Source organism: Pteropus alecto, unplaced genomic scaffold, assembly GCF_000325575.1.
Source record: "Pteropus alecto unplaced genomic scaffold, ASM32557v1 scaffold603, whole genome shotgun sequence".
Lineage (NCBI taxonomy): Eukaryota > Metazoa > Chordata > Mammalia > Chiroptera > Pteropodidae > Pteropus > Pteropus alecto.
Genome location: NW_006433386.1, coordinates 65893 through 82654, shown reverse-complemented (window position 1 = coordinate 82654; position 16762 = coordinate 65893). Strand labels below are relative to the sequence as shown.

At 37.1% G+C, this 16762-nt stretch overlaps 1 protein-coding gene across 1 annotated transcript in view; it reads left to right on the top strand.

Annotated features, from left to right (window-relative positions):
• The first annotated feature begins 5515 nt into the window (after nt 1-5515).
• Nucleotides 5516-16762, top strand: part of CR2 (complement C3d receptor 2) — a 32238-nt gene continuing 20991 nt past the window's right edge. Inside the window, exons 1-2 of the mRNA XM_025044276.1 lie at nt 5516-5579; nt 12827-12829. Of these exons, the coding sequence (XP_024900044.1) occupies nt 5523-5579; nt 12827-12829 (60 nt within the window). The 5' untranslated portion in view covers nt 5516-5522. The remainder of the gene's footprint in view (nt 5580-12826; nt 12830-16762) is intronic.

The window sequence follows — 16762 nt, the reverse complement described above, 5'->3', positions numbered from 1 at the left end:
AAATATAAGAAAGAGTAAAAAATAAATCATAAAGCTGAAGAATCCAATAACTAAACTAAAAAATTCAGTAGAAGGGTTTAATATCAGATTAAATCAAGTAGAAGAAAGGATCAGCAAACTGATAAAAAATAGAAAAAAGACAGTGGAATTAATCCAATAAAAGGAGGAAAAGAAGAAAAGAAATAAAAATATTGAGGATAACTTAAGGGGCACCATCAACTGGATCAATATGCACATTAGAGGAGATTATTATAGAAGGAAAAGAGAGAGAGAGGGACATAAAGCTTATTCAAAAAATAATAGATGAAAAGTTCCCTAACCCGGGGAAAGAAACAGATATCAGATCCAGGAATACCATAGATTTCTAAAGATTAATTCAAAGAGACCCAAATCAAGATACATTATAATTAAATTGTCAAAAGTTAAAGACAAGGAGAGATCCTTAAAAGCACGACAAGAAAAACATGTTACATACAAGGGAACTCCCATAAGACAATTAGCAGATTTTTAGGCAGAAACTTCTAGCCAGAAGGGAGTGGCATGATATACTCAAGTGCTGGGGAAAAATAACAAACCTTCCAACCAAGAATACTCTACCCAGCAAAGCTGTCCTTGAGAATTGAAGGAGAGATAGAGATTTCCAGACATGCAAAAGATGAAGTAATTAATAACAACAAGACCAGTCTTACAAAAAATGTTAAAAGAACTTCTTCAAGCTGAAATAAAAGGGTGCAAAATAGTAACAGAACATATGAACTTATAAATCTGGTAAAGATAAATATATAATTAAATTCAGAATACTCTAATGTTGTAATGGTGGTAGATAAATCACTTATAAATCTAGTATGAACGTAAAAAGACAAAAGTAATAAAAATAACTATATAATATTTGTTAGTGGATACACAGGTAAAAAATGTAAATGATGATGTCAAAAACATAAAGCATTAGCGGAGGAGAGTAAAAATATAGAACTTTAGCATGTGTTCAAACAAGTTATTATCAGATAAAAATAGGCAGTTATAAATCTAAAGTGTTTTATATAAGCCTCATGGTAACCAAGGAGCGAAACTCTATAATAGATCCACAAAAGATAAAGAAAAAGGAGTCTAAGCATACTACTACAGAAAATCATTAAGTCACAAAGAGATAAAGAGAAGAAAAGAACACAGGAACTACAAAACAGCAGAAAGCAATGAACAAAATAGCAATAGTAAGTCCATATCTCTCAATAATTACTTTAAGTGTAAATGGACTTTATACTGGAAGTCCTAGTCAGAGTAATTCATCAAAAAAAAAAAAAAAGAGGTATTTAAATCAGTCAAGAACAAGAGATAAGAGGCATTCAGATCAGAAAGGAAAAAGTAGAACTGTGTCTATTTGCAGATGACATGATATTATATATAGAAACCCTAAAGACTCTACTAAAAATTCTTAGAACTAATAATAAATTCAATAGAGTTTCAGGATACAAAAATATATTACATTTCTATACGCTAACAACAAACTATCAGAAAGAGAATAAGAAAACAATATTATTTACAATTGCATCACAAAAAATCAAATACTTAGGAAAAACTTTAGTCAGGGAGTTAAAATATCTATACTAAGACACTGATGAAAGAAATTGAAGAAGATACCAAAAAATGGAAAGATATTCTGTGCTCATGGATAAGAAGAATTAATATTGTTATGTCCATAGTACCCAAGGTGATCTACAGATCCAATGCAATCCCTATAAAAATTCCAATAACATTTTTCACATAAATAGAAAAAATCCTAAAATTTGTATGGAACCCACAAAAGACCCCAAGTGGTCAATGCAATCTTGAGAAGGAATAACGAAGCTGGAGGCATCACACTTTCTGATTTCAAACTATATCACAAAGCTATAAAAATCAAAACAGTATGGTATTGGCATAAAAAGAGATATATAGATCAATGAAATAGAATAGAGTATCTAGAAATACACCCAAGAATACAGGGTCAATTAATTTATGAAAAAGGAGACAAGAATATAGATGAGGGAAGGATGATATTTTCAATAAATAGTGTCGGTCCCACTTGACAGTCACATGCAAAAGAATGGAACTGTACTGCTATCTTACTATATAAACAAAAAATCAACAGAAAATGGATTAAAGACTTGAACATAAGACCTAAAAACATTAAACTCCTAGAAGAAAACATAGGGGGTAAGCTCCTTGACATTGGTCTTGGCAATGATTTTTCACATTTGACAACAAAAGCAAAGGCAACAGAAGCAAACATAAACAAGTGCGACTACACCAAACTAAAAGCTCTGAACGGTAAAAATGCAAAGTTGTTCAACATCACTAATCATCAAGTGTGAGATATATATTCACACTTGATAGAATGGCTAGCATCAAAAAGATAAGAGATAACAAGTGTTGGAGAGGGTATGTATAAAAGGGAACCCTTGGAGTCTATTGATGGGAATGTAAATTGGTGCAGCCACTATGGAAAACAGTATGGCAATTCCTCAAAAAATTTAAAAAAAAAAAAAAAAGAAGAAAAAAGAAATAAAAATGGAAGACATAAATCCAAATATATGAACAATAAAATTAAATGTTTACCAGATTAAAAAGTTCAATCAAAATACGCATGTTTTCTGAGTGCATGAAATGCAAGAACTATATTCTGTCTGCAGGAAACACAGAATAGATTCAAAATATAAATAAAATGTGAGAAGTTTTTAAAAACTGAAAAATGTTAACATGTAAAAACCACACACAAAAAAATAGAACTACCATATGATCCAGCAATTTCACTTCTGGGGATATATCTGAAGGAAAAGAAATCACTATCTCGAAGAGATGGATAAATGGATAAAGAAAATACAATACATGCAAATAATGGAATATTATTCAACCATTAAAAAGAAGAAAATCTTGCCATTTGTGACAACTTAGATGGACCTTGAGGGCATTGTGCTAAGTGAAATAAGTCAGACAGAGAAAGACAAATATACAGTGATCTCACTTATGTGCAGAATCTAGCAAAACAGAACTCATGGGAACAGAGAGCAGATTGGTGGTTGCCAAAGATGGAGGGCAGATAGTAGGGAAAATGAGTGAAGGTGGTCAAAAGCCACAAACTTCCTGTTATAAGGTAAGTTTTGGGGATGTAATGTACAACATGTTGACTATAGTTAACAATATAATAATACTATATTGTATATTTGAAAGTCAATAAGAGAATAGATCTTAAAAGTTCTCATCATAAGAAAAAATATAACATGTAGATGATGATAATTAACTAACCTTACTGTGGTAATCATTTCACGATATATATATTTCAAGTCATTTAAGATATTTCATATCTTAAACTAATATAATATTGTCAATTATATCTCAATAAAACCAGAGAAAAAAACAAAATGGAAATAATAAAAATAAATCTATTAGTTACCACTACAAAATATGTTAATCTCATTCAAAACACTCCCCAGAAAGCCTCAGAATAGTGTTTGACCATATTTCTGGACACTCTATAGCCCAGTCATGTCAACACATAAAATTAACCATCATAGTATCCAATAGGATATTGTGAGAATGACATAGTGTAACTTCTGAAGATAGATTATAAAAGATATTGTGGCTTCTGCATTTTTCTCTTGTTCTGATGTAGGGAGCTAAAGCTCCCAAAATTCAAAAGAGTGCATGGATTATCTCGGGAGGCCTGCTTGCATAAAAAAGGGAAAAGGCTGGTTCTGTGGAATTCTAGGAAGAAGAAGATTAAGTATAGAAAAAGGGAGTGTCAAAGGGAGTGTCAAAGGAAGTGTCGATTGTACCTTGATCTTCAGGATGTTACTTTAACTATGTTATCTTGGGATACACAAAGGAACAGATTATGTATAAAAAGGAGCATAAGAAATAAACTCGGAGAGACAGTTGTGAGATCTGTTCTCCCTCCTGCACTGTCTGTCTTCTCTTTTTTCTCAGTCCCCGCTCCCCCATTCAGGTACCTGGTTTGACTTGGTCGGCTGGTTTCCGACATTCTGGGAAAAGAACTAGAATCAGCCACTATGTCAAAAAGACACTCAAATAACCCTATGATGAGGTCTTTATGGTGAGGATATGATGCCTCCAGTAAACAGCCATGTCAGCGAGTCATCTTAGACATGGACCCTCTAGTCCCAGCCAAGCCTTCAGATGGCTGCAGTTCTAGCTGATGTCTTGACTGCAGTTTCATGAGAGATCTCAAGCCAGAACCACCTAGCTAAGCTGATTTTGAATTCCTGACACACAGAAGCTGTGAGATAATAAATTTTTATTCTTATTTTAAATCAATAAGTTTAGAGTAATTCATTACTATGTAATAGATAACTAATTTCAAAGTCATTCTACCAAATGAATATATCAAGGTCATGAAAGGCGAAAAAAAAAAAAAGCTCAAAGGCCTTTTTCAGATTAAATGAGAAAAGAAGACATAATCAAATGCAATGTGTGATCCTTAGAATGATTCTGGACTAGGAAGAAAAAAGTGTGTGTGTGTGTGTGTGTGTGTGTGTGTGTGTGTGTGTGTATTTGCTATAATTGAGATTATTGAGATGAATGGAGAAATTTGAATAGAGTCTGTCGCTTAGATAATAGTATTATATTTATATTAATTTCATGTTTTTGCTCATTTCACTGTAGTTACGGAAGAGAATGTTCTTATTTTTAGGAAATACACACTGTAGTATGCAGAGAAGTGTCATGCCTGTAACAAATCTGAAACAGTTCCAAAGTAAAAATTATATAATTACATAATTATATATGTAAATATATACGTACATATATAACTATCTGTATCTATCTAGCTATCTAGTCATCCAAAGTGAGTGACAGAGAATGATAAAACAGTGAAATGTTAACATTTGGGATATATATATACATATATATATTCTTTGTATTATTCTTACCACTTTTCTGTAGGAATTATTTCAAAATAAACAGAACATAGTAGAAGTTGCTGCTGTTCCTAAGTTTCCTAGGTAAACCGTTTCTAGGTAAACTGAATCATTAAACTGTTTCTTCAAGCTGAGGGTTAAAAGGAATTTAGTGATTCCAAGCCAGAATTTTTAAAAAGACTAGAAAAGGAGAAGGAAATGGATGGGAAGGATAGTTAGATCATTGTAAATTAGTAAGGGTGGTTACTATTTTGTGAAATTTTTGTTTCAGTTCTCCAGAGAGGCAAATATGGACTCACTGAGTTTGCTGCACAGTCAAAATGCTGGAAAAACCACTGCACGGAGGGCTAGAGTTTGAGCCAACGACGACTGGGCGAGTTTCTCTGCTCCCCCGCCCTTCGCTGCCTAGGCCACCCACACCCGGATGAGCGACCCGCCCCCAGACAGTCTGCAGGTGTGTGCACAAAGCTAGCACGTGGTGCCAGACACTATTTAAGGGCCCACCTTCCCTTGCTTGCAGCTGCCTCCTGCTCCAGTCTTGTTCTTCCGGAGCTGCCGGAGGCTCGAGGGTCTCGAAACGCATCTCGCCGTTGGGGCTGCCGCCGTGGCATGGGCTCCGCGGGCCTGCTCTGGATTTCCTTGGCTCTCGTCACGCCAGGGGTCCTCGTTGAGGCGGAGCGCAAAGGTAGGGATACGTCTGGGGCAGGGATGGCCTCCGTGCCCCGATGCAAAGCAGAGTTTAAAGCGAGAAGGCGGGGACAGTGTCGGATGCTTGCCTGCCACTCGCTCGTTTGGGGGGACTCCCGCGATTTCTTGGTTCTTAATGTCCTCACTTGCGCCTCCCCGGGCTGGAACTACCAGAACTAGAGGCTGCATCACAGAGGGGCACTGTATGATCTACCTCGTGTGGCAGGTGGAGTGCTTGTCTGTCCTCTTCGGGTTCCCAGCCCCCGAGTCTCAGCAGGTGCTCCTCGCTCTCGCCCCCCGGAGGTCTGCTATAGATACGGTGGCCACGTAAACAAAAACTACCCTTGATTGGCGCAAAGACCGCAGCACGCTCCTCTAGGCACGGGAGTTTCTGCAACCTCTGAACTCGCTCCTGCCCAGTAAAAGCAGCAGATCCTCCTTCTTCCTTCCCTGAGTAAGAATAATGTCTGGTTCCCAGGCATGGTTCATTTATGTATGCACGTGTATGTGTGTGTGTGTGTGATGAATATGTATATATGTATTTATATATGTATATAAGATATATATTTATATATTTGTGTGTATCTATGTGTGTATACACATATATGTATATATGTATATATGTATGTATATATGTATATGTGTATATATATTTTTTGATGTATATAGTTGACTTGATGTGATGTTGATAAAGAGATCTTAAACGATAAACTCCTGGAGTAATTAAGAAAAGTTGAGACGTGCATTAAAACTACAGTTGTCTTTGCGTTATTTACCTTCTGTAATGATGAGGGCTCCAGAAGGTCTCATTCGACATTTATTATAATCTTTCCCCCCTCCTGATTGGGGTAATTTTAAAGAAATATTACAGTTCGTTAAGATTAGAGTCTCTTGCAATAAGATAGATCTAACTTTCTAATTACCTTCAGGGTACAGTGAATTCTTCATTTATTAAGAAGTTTACTGTATGCAGACCTCAATAACTGGGTGACTTTTGGCAAGTCATTTAGCTCCCTAATTCTCAGTTTCTTCATCTGTGAAATGAAGCTAGCGATAAACTGCCTTACCACGTACTGAGCTGTCCTGAATAGCAGATGAAATTGTCAAACGAGAGTTAGATGTTAGTTGTTACTACTGCATATCAATAATACTACTGCATGGACCTGTTTTTATGGAACCAGCATTTAAGATTAACCTCTCCAGCTGGCTAAGAGAAACTGCATACATTGGTTCTATTACAACTTATTTTGTCTGCTTCCTGCCTTTAACTTTCTCCTGACTCTTAATTGAATATTTCCCCAAACCATTATCTTCATCTCTCACGCCTACATATTAACTCCCTTTGAACAAATGCACATTCACAACTTTCTCTAACTGAATATTTGAATATTTCAGTTGAGCATTTCCCCAAACGATTACCTTCATCTGTCTCACACGCCTCTATATTAACTCCCTTTGAACAAATGCACATTTATAACTTTCTCTAACACCTCTGCAGGGTGCAGTTCCACAGTGCCTTGCATCCCTATTTCTAAATTTTCAGAGAGGCTATTATCGACTGAAAATCAAATTCTTCACCAGCCCTGCCAATTCATGAACCCCTCCAAGTATGCCAGAGCACCCCCTCCAAGTACCAGAAAAGGATCACCCTCTAGGTCACTTTACTACAAAACACATGAAAGACTAGGTCTACCTCTTTGCCAGCTGTTAGAACTAATGTGCTTCTGCTGCTTGTATTATCATTCTTGCACCAAATTTTAAACCTAAGCATTATGATTACCTGGGTAACAACCTCCTCTCTTACAGGTCATTCTGGTACCAGTCTTTACCCTTTACAATAGTGAAAACCAAAATTTGATAACTATATACTTTTTTCATTCTACTCCCTTGCTCAAAAATCTAAAAGGGTTTCCTACTGTCTGTGGGATCAAAAAATAAATCAAATGTCTTCCAGCCCTTTGTAATAGGATCTCACATAAGCATGCCCCTCCAGATTCCCCATTGCTTCCCATCACGGCTGTACTGTTTGCCATCTTCCCTGACTGTCACCCCATGGTTCTTAGCTCATAATTTGCCTATGCCCCATCCTGTATTTTGCTCCTACTGTGTACCCTCCCTAGACTGTTTCTTTGCTCTTGGCCAGTTCCTGCCCATGAATTTGCTAAAGAAATTCTTGAGGCGCCTGTTTTTTTTAACATAGGTTACTGGGTTCCACCTCATCCTCCAGAGATTCACAGGTTTGGGCTGTGGCCCAGAAAGCTGAGGTTTAAAAAGCACTCTGGAAAATTCTAAAGCAAGTGTGTACAGTTCAAACTGCTGGGAGCACAGTCATATAGGAAGCAGATTTCCAACTTAGAGTATTTCCCCATTTTTCCTTTTGTCTATTTGTATAAACTGATTCAAATCTCCTGTACTCTTAAATTTCACTGTTGCCAAAATCATCAAATAGGAATCCCCTGGTTTTCTAATCATCTACCTCCACCCAAAATCAGATCCTTTCTCTCCTGCTTAAAACCTACCAAGGGCTTCCTATCACATTAGAACGAAATCAGTACCCTTTATCCTTGATGACAGGCCTCTGCCTCTCTCTGAAATTTTCTGTCCTCCCTGCTCATTCCCTCTGCTCCAGCCACAACGGCTTTCTTTCCATTGAACACACTCACATTTGGTTAGCCTTTGCACTAGGTGTTCCCTCTGTTGAAATTTTCTTCCTATAGATCATCCCTTGCCTGTCTCTTTCTGGGACAGATCTCAGCTCCACCGTGGTTTTTTTTTTATCTGAAGCAGTTGTACCCAGAGTCACTCTCTATCCCATAACCATGTTCTATTTTCCAAAGAGCACCTATCCTCATATGAAACCTTCTTGTTTGTTTATTTACTTGTGTTTGTGTCCTCACTGGAATATAAAAGTTCCAGGGGAACAAGACTTTTATCTATCTTATTGCCTAATGAATCCTAGCACTAGCATGTAACTAGTTCAATAAGAATGTTCTTTTCCTATTGTAACAATGGAAAATGTGCCCTTTCTGCTGACAAGCCAACTCCTCTTCCTATATTCATGATCACATTCCATCTCCTTATGCCTTTGCAAAGACTTTATTTGCAGCCTTGCATCCTTGCATTTAAATCTCTTGATGGATCATCCCCACCAGCCGTTAAATAAGCCCCAGACATCCTTTATTCAGGAAAGGGGACTTCTCACAACCCAAAGGAACTGCATTTTTCTGCCCCTCTTCTCATCCTTCTCAGTGAAACTTCCCATTGACTTCTTGTTCACATTTCTTTATCTCCTTAACCCACTTCTGACAGGCTTCTTTCTCCACCATCCTCATAGCTGACTTTCAACTTGGCAAATCTAATGGTCATTTTTATGTTCTTATCTTTCTCAGTCTTTCAGCAAAAGTTAAATACTTCTACCCTCTTGAAACAGTTTTATTCTTATTTTCCAAGACAGGACACTCCTACCTTTTTTTTTTTCTGTCCTTCTCTGTTCACTCTTAGTCCTTTTTGCCCTAGCTCTAAATATTAGAGGGTTTTGGAACTCAACACTAGACCTCTTCTGTTTGTTTCAATACCTTCTTCCTAAGAGATCTCATCCAGTCTCATAGCTTTAATTCATGTATATATGTTAATGACTCGTATTTATTATCTGTAATCCTGACCTATCCCCTGAGTGGCAAATTTAGACATCCAGCTGCCTACCTGGCATTCCCATCTGGAGGCCCAGTAAGTACGTCAAATATACCAAGTGTAAAATGGAACCAATTCTGTTCCTACAACATCCTACCCCTCCACCCCGACACACACCCTTCCCAAAAAACAAGATACAAAAACTGTTCCTTTCTCAGATTTTCCCATCTTAGTACATGATGTTACCATCAACCAAGTAGCTCAAGTCAAAAGCCTAGATGTTATTACTGAATCCTCCTATTTTCTTAGCCCCACATCCAATATAGCAAAAATGCTTGACAATTCCACTTTTAAAATACATTCCAAAATCATCCACTTCTCACTGTCTCCCTGTGGTCCAAGCCTCATTTTTTATTTTTCCCCGAACAAGTACAATAGCCTCCAGACTGCACTCCTTGCTGATGAAACTAAAAATCCAGTCCGCTCTCCACCTAATTGCTAAACTGTTCTTTCTGAAAAGTAAATCGGGCATGTGACTCTCCTGTTTAAACTTTCCAATGACTTCCACTCAGGATAATATGCAGACACCTTACTAAGAAGCCCTAGGATGCCTCTTGCTGAGCTGCCTAACTTGATCTCATGACATTGTTTTGATCACTGCATTCCAGCCACACTTGCCTTCTGTTTGTCCCTAAAGCATAGCAAATCCATCCTGTTGTTCGGCCTCTGCCTAAATTGCTTTTATCCAGTACTTTGCCTGGCTGGCTCTTTCTTATCCTTCAGTCACAACTCAATGGCTCCTCTTTATAGGCTTCCTTAACTATCATAACTGAAGTGGTATGCCATCCTATCCCCTCCTCCTTCTGGCGTATTACATTTAGACACATCACTGTTTATTTTTTTTAACATACCATTTATTTATTGATTGATATTTATTTATGATCTGTCTCCCTCTGTTGAAATATAAATTTCATGAGTGTAAGAACCTTGTCCTAATGTTTACTGATGCATCTCCTGTGCTTAAGACAATACCTTGGTGAATATGCATAACTGTCATTCAAAAATGATTAAATAAGGGTGGCTCCATAGTGTAGTGGTTAGCATGTCTGCTTTGCACACAGAAGGTCCTGGGTTTGCGCCCCAGGTGGAGCCATGGACCATACCCTGGGTGCGCCAGGCCCCGGGTGCACCAGGCCCCTGCTGCAAGCAGCAAGCGTGTGGGAGGGGATGCCCCGCCTTCAGAGATCCAGTTCTTAAGGAGAAACGGCAACATCCATGGGTCAGAGGTGGAAGTGGGGGGTGGGAGAATTAAAGAGGGGAAAAAAATGATTAAATAGCCAGGAAATCCAGTGTTAAATGCATTTGACATAATCCAGTGTTAAGGCATTTGATTATAATCTCATTCTCAATAATAATTTCTCCTTCTACCTGCTTCCTGACTTTTCAGTTTTATTCTTCTTTATATTTTTTTTCATTCATTTCAAATGAATTTCTAAGCCATTCCAGGTAAAGCTAAACGAAAGAGCTAAATGTATTCCTGTTCTCTAGAAATTGCTTTGCCTAGTTAATTTTTAACATGGTATGAGGGACGTATATGTGAATATCTTGCTATCTTCTATTTTAAACTCAGTCATTATCTATCTCGTTTTTATTTCTGATTTTAGAAACATGTGAAGAGGGTGCAATAACCCTTAAGAAATTTCATATTACTTCATGATTCATGAACTTTTCCATTTTCTGAGATGGAAGAGAACATGATTGTTGGAAATTCTGTCCTGTGACCTGGGATTTTGGCAAATTCAATACTAATGAGAGATAGTGTCCCTTAAAGGAGAGAGAGTTCCCAAGTCTCCTTACTGTGAATTCAAATTTCCATTATTTCTCATTCAGAAAGTATTATTCTTACTTCCTATCACTTTAGAAGGTCGTGTTCTAAAGTACCATTCTGCTTTTGCTGCTTCAAGATCTCAGTTCCATCCTGGTCCACATCACTGCTCCTTATTAAATCTTGTGGATTTAAATTGGTTTTTTAGCTTCTGGAGAATTATTTGGTATTGTCTTTATTCACATTGGAGAATTGCTGGTTAAACCACTTGCTTAAGATGAATTGGCACAAGTAATGTCAAGGTTGTGAATTGGCCTTCGCTGAGGTCAAACCCTGACTTTCCCTGTACAGTTTTGCTGTTTTGCATAGGCATGCATTTGGAGACATTTGTAGGTGTTAATGGAGGGAACCGAAGGAGTAGAGGAAAGAAATAGGAGACCTACAATGAGATCTGGGTCCCAAAAGTGATGGCTTTTCTTTGATCCACTCTATACAACTTCTCCAACAGAAGTGTTGGGCTACAGAAAGGCTGGGTCTGGCTACAACCTTGGAAGCTCTGTGTTTGCCTATATCAGTTAGTCCATGTGTGTTCTTTGACATTCAACTGTACCTGTTTTAGACTTGTTTGAAAAGGTAAGAGATCTATAAATTCAATATTCAAATAAACTGCCATTAAAATTTGAGCTCTCTTTCATACCTAGAAAAATGGCTTTTTCAAGTATATTATCAAGTGTGTGGGTGATATAGTTTCTTACCCATCTCTTGGGATAAGATTTGTTTTATTATTACTATTATTATTATTATTATTATTATTATTATCTTTAAAATTATTTGATATTATTATTATTATTATCTTTTTAAAATTATTTTTAATCACAGGGAGCTCTCTTTAAATGACTAATTCCTCTCATCTAGTACCCATCAGAAAGTATTTACCAAGCTCTCTTTGGGGGGCATATTATTTTACTATGTTAATTGAACATAATAATGAAGAATAATAAAAAAACATTTTCTTATTGCTAGAGCCTAAACCTTTAATGATTAAGAGAGTGATGTTAATACATTAAAGTAATTGTAGAAAATCATACGTGTGCTGAACTTATAAGATTTCTGATGTACTTTAGTTTCCTGTGCCATCCAGAAAAGTTTTTATTATAAGGTTTTAGTTTTTATTTATGAGGTTGTAAGAAAATGGAACAACTCTAGGGTCTTTATGGAATTTTATGAAAAATAACTTTTTCTAGGTCTTCCTCTGATGTCTGTCCTAAAACGTCTGAATTTCTGGGCTTATTTTTCTGTATATGCAGCTATAGTGCAAGATATATGTTCTTTGTCCCAGAAAATATTGCCCATTTTAGGCTTACTTCTTAAAGGTCAAAGTTGCCAGAGTAATTGGCAGAGTAGAAGTTTTAGCCTCTCTTACTTTTGATATTCCTATGGTCTTTGTCTCTAGGTCAGTGTAAGTTCCTGCCAAGTTATCCTTTTGCTAAACCTAAAATTCAGAGTGATAAGTCTGAGTTTGCTGTTGAGACATCTTGGGAATATGAATGCCTTCCTGGGTATATCAAGAGGTCGTTTTTTATCACCTGCCTAGAGACCTCCAAGTGGTCAGATGCTCAGGAATACTGTAAACGTGAGTAATCTGTAATAGAGGCATCTTTGAATCTATTAGTGTATCTCTATAGGCAAACCTATTATTTTTTAAGATAAAAGACTAGCAAATCTCAAACTAAGGGGGCTCCTGGGTTCTCTGTTTTCTTTTACTCTTAAGGGTGTTGAGTATGAGGTTAAATCATCACAAGTAGTTAACTCTGTTTACCTATAATCTCCATGAACTTGCTCTATGCTCTGTATTGTGCTAGAGTGAGGTTAAAAGTTAGTGTACAAGGAATATTAGTTTCACTTTATTCTTACCCCTTTTAATTCAAGAGATATTTTTGAGTAACTATTAAGTATGAAGCTTTAGGCTAGATGATGGGGCTGGGGAGATTAAAAATCTGCTAGTCCCTTCCTTTGAGAAACTCCTCTATTAATTGTAAAGACTGACTTTTAAACAAATACTGTACTATAATATAATTTCATTTATTCATAGAGATCAAGTTCTATGAGATCATAGAGAAGTAAATAATAAATGCTACCTAGGAGAATTAAGGAAACCTAAGCATTACAGGCAGAGGAAACAACATATTCCAAAGTATAGAAGTATGAATGAAAATGATGTCTTTTGAAATTAGAATAATTCAATATGGTTGGAAGATAAGGTGCACGCTGAGGAATAAAAGTCGATTAAGTGGTTAGGAGCTTAATTGTGACGGGCCACATATATATTTTTCCCCAATAAACAATGATAAGCCATTGTAAGTTTTTAATTGTAGGGAGTGGCATGACCACATTTATGCCTATGAAAAATAATGTGTGCAGTGGTAGATGTGCATAGATATACTGGGCCAGTGGAGACCAAAGTTAGAAAGATGAATTTTATTACTCACTGATCTAATGAGAGATTACAGCAGTAGTAAAATACCTGGTTTGGACAGGGATTTCTGGAATTAGTCACTAAAATTTGGTGACTGATTGAATGAAAGAAGGGGATAAAGAATGAGTTACAGAAAGAAAATGATGAGTGTAAGGTTTTTTTCAAGCCACAGAACTTGATAGATGATGCTACCAACTGACAAAATATAAAAAGGGGAAATACAGATTATAAATTATGATTGACCACAGGTAATTTTTGCATGTGCACTCAGAAATATAGAGAATGTGCCTTAAACAAATACTGTTCTGGAGTTAACTGATCCTTTAGAAAATAGAATTTTTGTAAATGTCAAAAAAAAAAAAAAATTTCTTTAATAAACATAAATGGGCTAGTCAGCAAGTTCAGCCAGGTTGGGATTTGATCTAAAACACAAAAGGAACCTCAAATCCCAGGCCCAAATCCTGTTTTGTTTTGTTTTTCCTTGTAGGTAAAGCATGTGTGAGCCCTAGAGAACTCCTTTATGGCTCTGTCCACACACCCATGGGTATCGTGTTTGGGGCAACAATTACATATTCTTGTGATAAAGGGTGAGTTGGCAGGAGACATTTCCAGTATATGGATATTAAAACAGTAGTTTCAACCAGGAACCATCAGTCTGCCAAAAGACATCTGAGTAATTGCCACTTACCCTTAAAAATAGATAAGCAAAAGGGAACCGTCCTGATCTGCTCAAGAGATTACCCACTAGAGAGGATCCCTAGAAGAGAAAGAAGCTTGGGCTACTCTTCTTCCAGTTTTAAATCTCCAATGATATCCACCAGGAGGTCAAATTTTATTTGGGTTTCGATTGTTGAATCTTTTGTATGAGTCCTTAGTCTATCACCACTACCTATCACACGTGATATTCCATTCTTTGCCATTTTTTCAGTGGACAGAGAACTAAGAATTCCTAAAATGTCCATCTAGATAGGAGATGATTCCTCATCTCTTTGTCTTTAGATATCGACTTATTGGTGACTCATCTGCTACATGCATTGTCTCAGACAATATTGTAATCTGGGATAAGGACATGCCTTTTTGTGAATGTGAGTAAAATCATGCCTTTATTGCACCCTATGTAATTCTTCTTATCCCCTTCTAGAGGGATATTGGGCATTTAATATCCCAAGAGGGATATTAGATGAGTACCCAAGAGGATTACACTTAGTTTGGGAAGTTCTGGTCATAGGGCTGTGGTTTATCTTCTTCCACTGACTCCAATCCCACCACACTCTCCTTTGACTACTCTCCTTTGATGATAAGTTATTTCATAGTGAATAAATACTTAAAACTAATATATGCCATGAGATCACGTACTGCCCACTTTATTCCATGCAAAATGTAGGCCACCTTAGGTGCCTCCTACCATAATTTATCTATACACTGGGGATGGGAACCAGATCATAGTTTTTGAGTTTTCATCAGAGCAGTTCCATATACCTGCTGACCTTGCTACTTCCTATTTAGGACCATCTTTGAGATAAGGATACACAATTTCAACAATATGGGTTAATTGTAGGCTAAATTGGAGCTTGATTTGCAAGACTCAAGACAAAATTCCCAGAAAGTATAACATTGAAATGTCTTCTCTCTTTTCCCACTTAACCCCCCAAAAGCTATTCCTTGCGAATCACCCCCAGCCATCTCCAATGGGGACTTTTACAGCAGCAGTAGTGAGTTTACCTATGGAATGGTGGTGACTTATCGGTGCCATGTTGGACAGAATGGGAAAAAGCTGTTTGACCTCGTGGGTGAGAAGTCAATATATTGTACCAGCAAAGACAATCAAGTCGGCATCTGGAGCAGCCCTCCCCCTCAGTGTATTAATTTAGTCAAATGCCCAACTCCAAAAGTTGAAAATGGAATTATGGAATCTGGATTTAGACATTTATTTTTCTTAAATGATACTGTGATGTTTAAGTGTAAGCCTGGCTTTATCATGAAAGGAAGCAACATAGTATGGTGCCAATCAAACAATAAATGGAATCCTCCACTGCCAAGGTGCTTCAAGGGTGAGTTGGACTGGAAATTTGGGGATCTAGAAATAAAATTATACTTTTGGAGGAATAGATACATGGTAGCTAGGCAAAGAGGAGGAGAAAGATAGTATATGTAGTTGGGGATACTAGTTAAAAGATTTGAAAGTAAATTTGAAAACAAAATAAAATCTAAATGTTGAAGAGGTAAAAAATTTACCATATTTTAGAGACATTAGAAGGCTCTTCAAAAAAAAAAAAGGTACATAGTTCCAGAGCCAATGATTAGAGATTTTTTAAAACATACACCTGATTAAATTTTATTTAAATGAAGATAAAATAAATGCTCAATCCTATTGGCTATTTTGCATTCTCATATTGAAAAGTGTAGCCTTTATGGAATAAAGCTAGAATTAAGATTGAGTCTCTTCACCAAGTCTACCTTTCTCCCCTGCTCTTATTGAGAAATGTCTGACTTACAAAAACCTGACAACATTGGGAGCCCCTCCCACAAGGCTCGATATCTTCATTAACCTGGTTTGAGGAGCAGGAAAAATGAGGTAGATTTTAGTGGTGAAAGTATATTACAAAAGCTCAGTTCCCTTGGCGACAATATTATTGAGAGAATATCTGAGATCATTTCATTAAATGGGATGGAAAATGGTGAGTGGGTGTAGTGTTTTCTGGCAGAGATCAAGATAGGGAAAGCAGATAGTTGCATGGTTCACTGAGTCTAAAAACAGTAATGCATGTTTGCCCCACTCCACCTCCCAAAAACCTCTCTGCTTTAGACAGGCGAAATGACATGACCACGTTTATTCCACCCCTGCCAACTCCACGTTGGCTTAGGTTGTAATGAAGAAACTTCTTACTTCAGAAATAAAAGGCCTTTGGTCCTGTTCTTTTCTCAGGGTGCCTACCACCTCCACAAATCAACCATGGTAATTATAACAAAATGGATAAGGAATTCTTTCTAATTGGACAGGAAGTGTCCTACAGCTGTGAGTCTGGCTACACTCTCATTGGAGCTAACCCTATGCAGTGTACATCCTTGGGAACCTGGAGCCATTCAGCCCCGAAATGTGAAGGTGCCTAAAGCTATATTCCATCTTAAGGAAACTCTACTGTTTTCTTACTCTTCATGTGCCAGCTTTGCCTCTTTTTTCCTAGTGAAATCATGCGATGCCATTCCAAGGCAACTTCTCAATGGCCATGT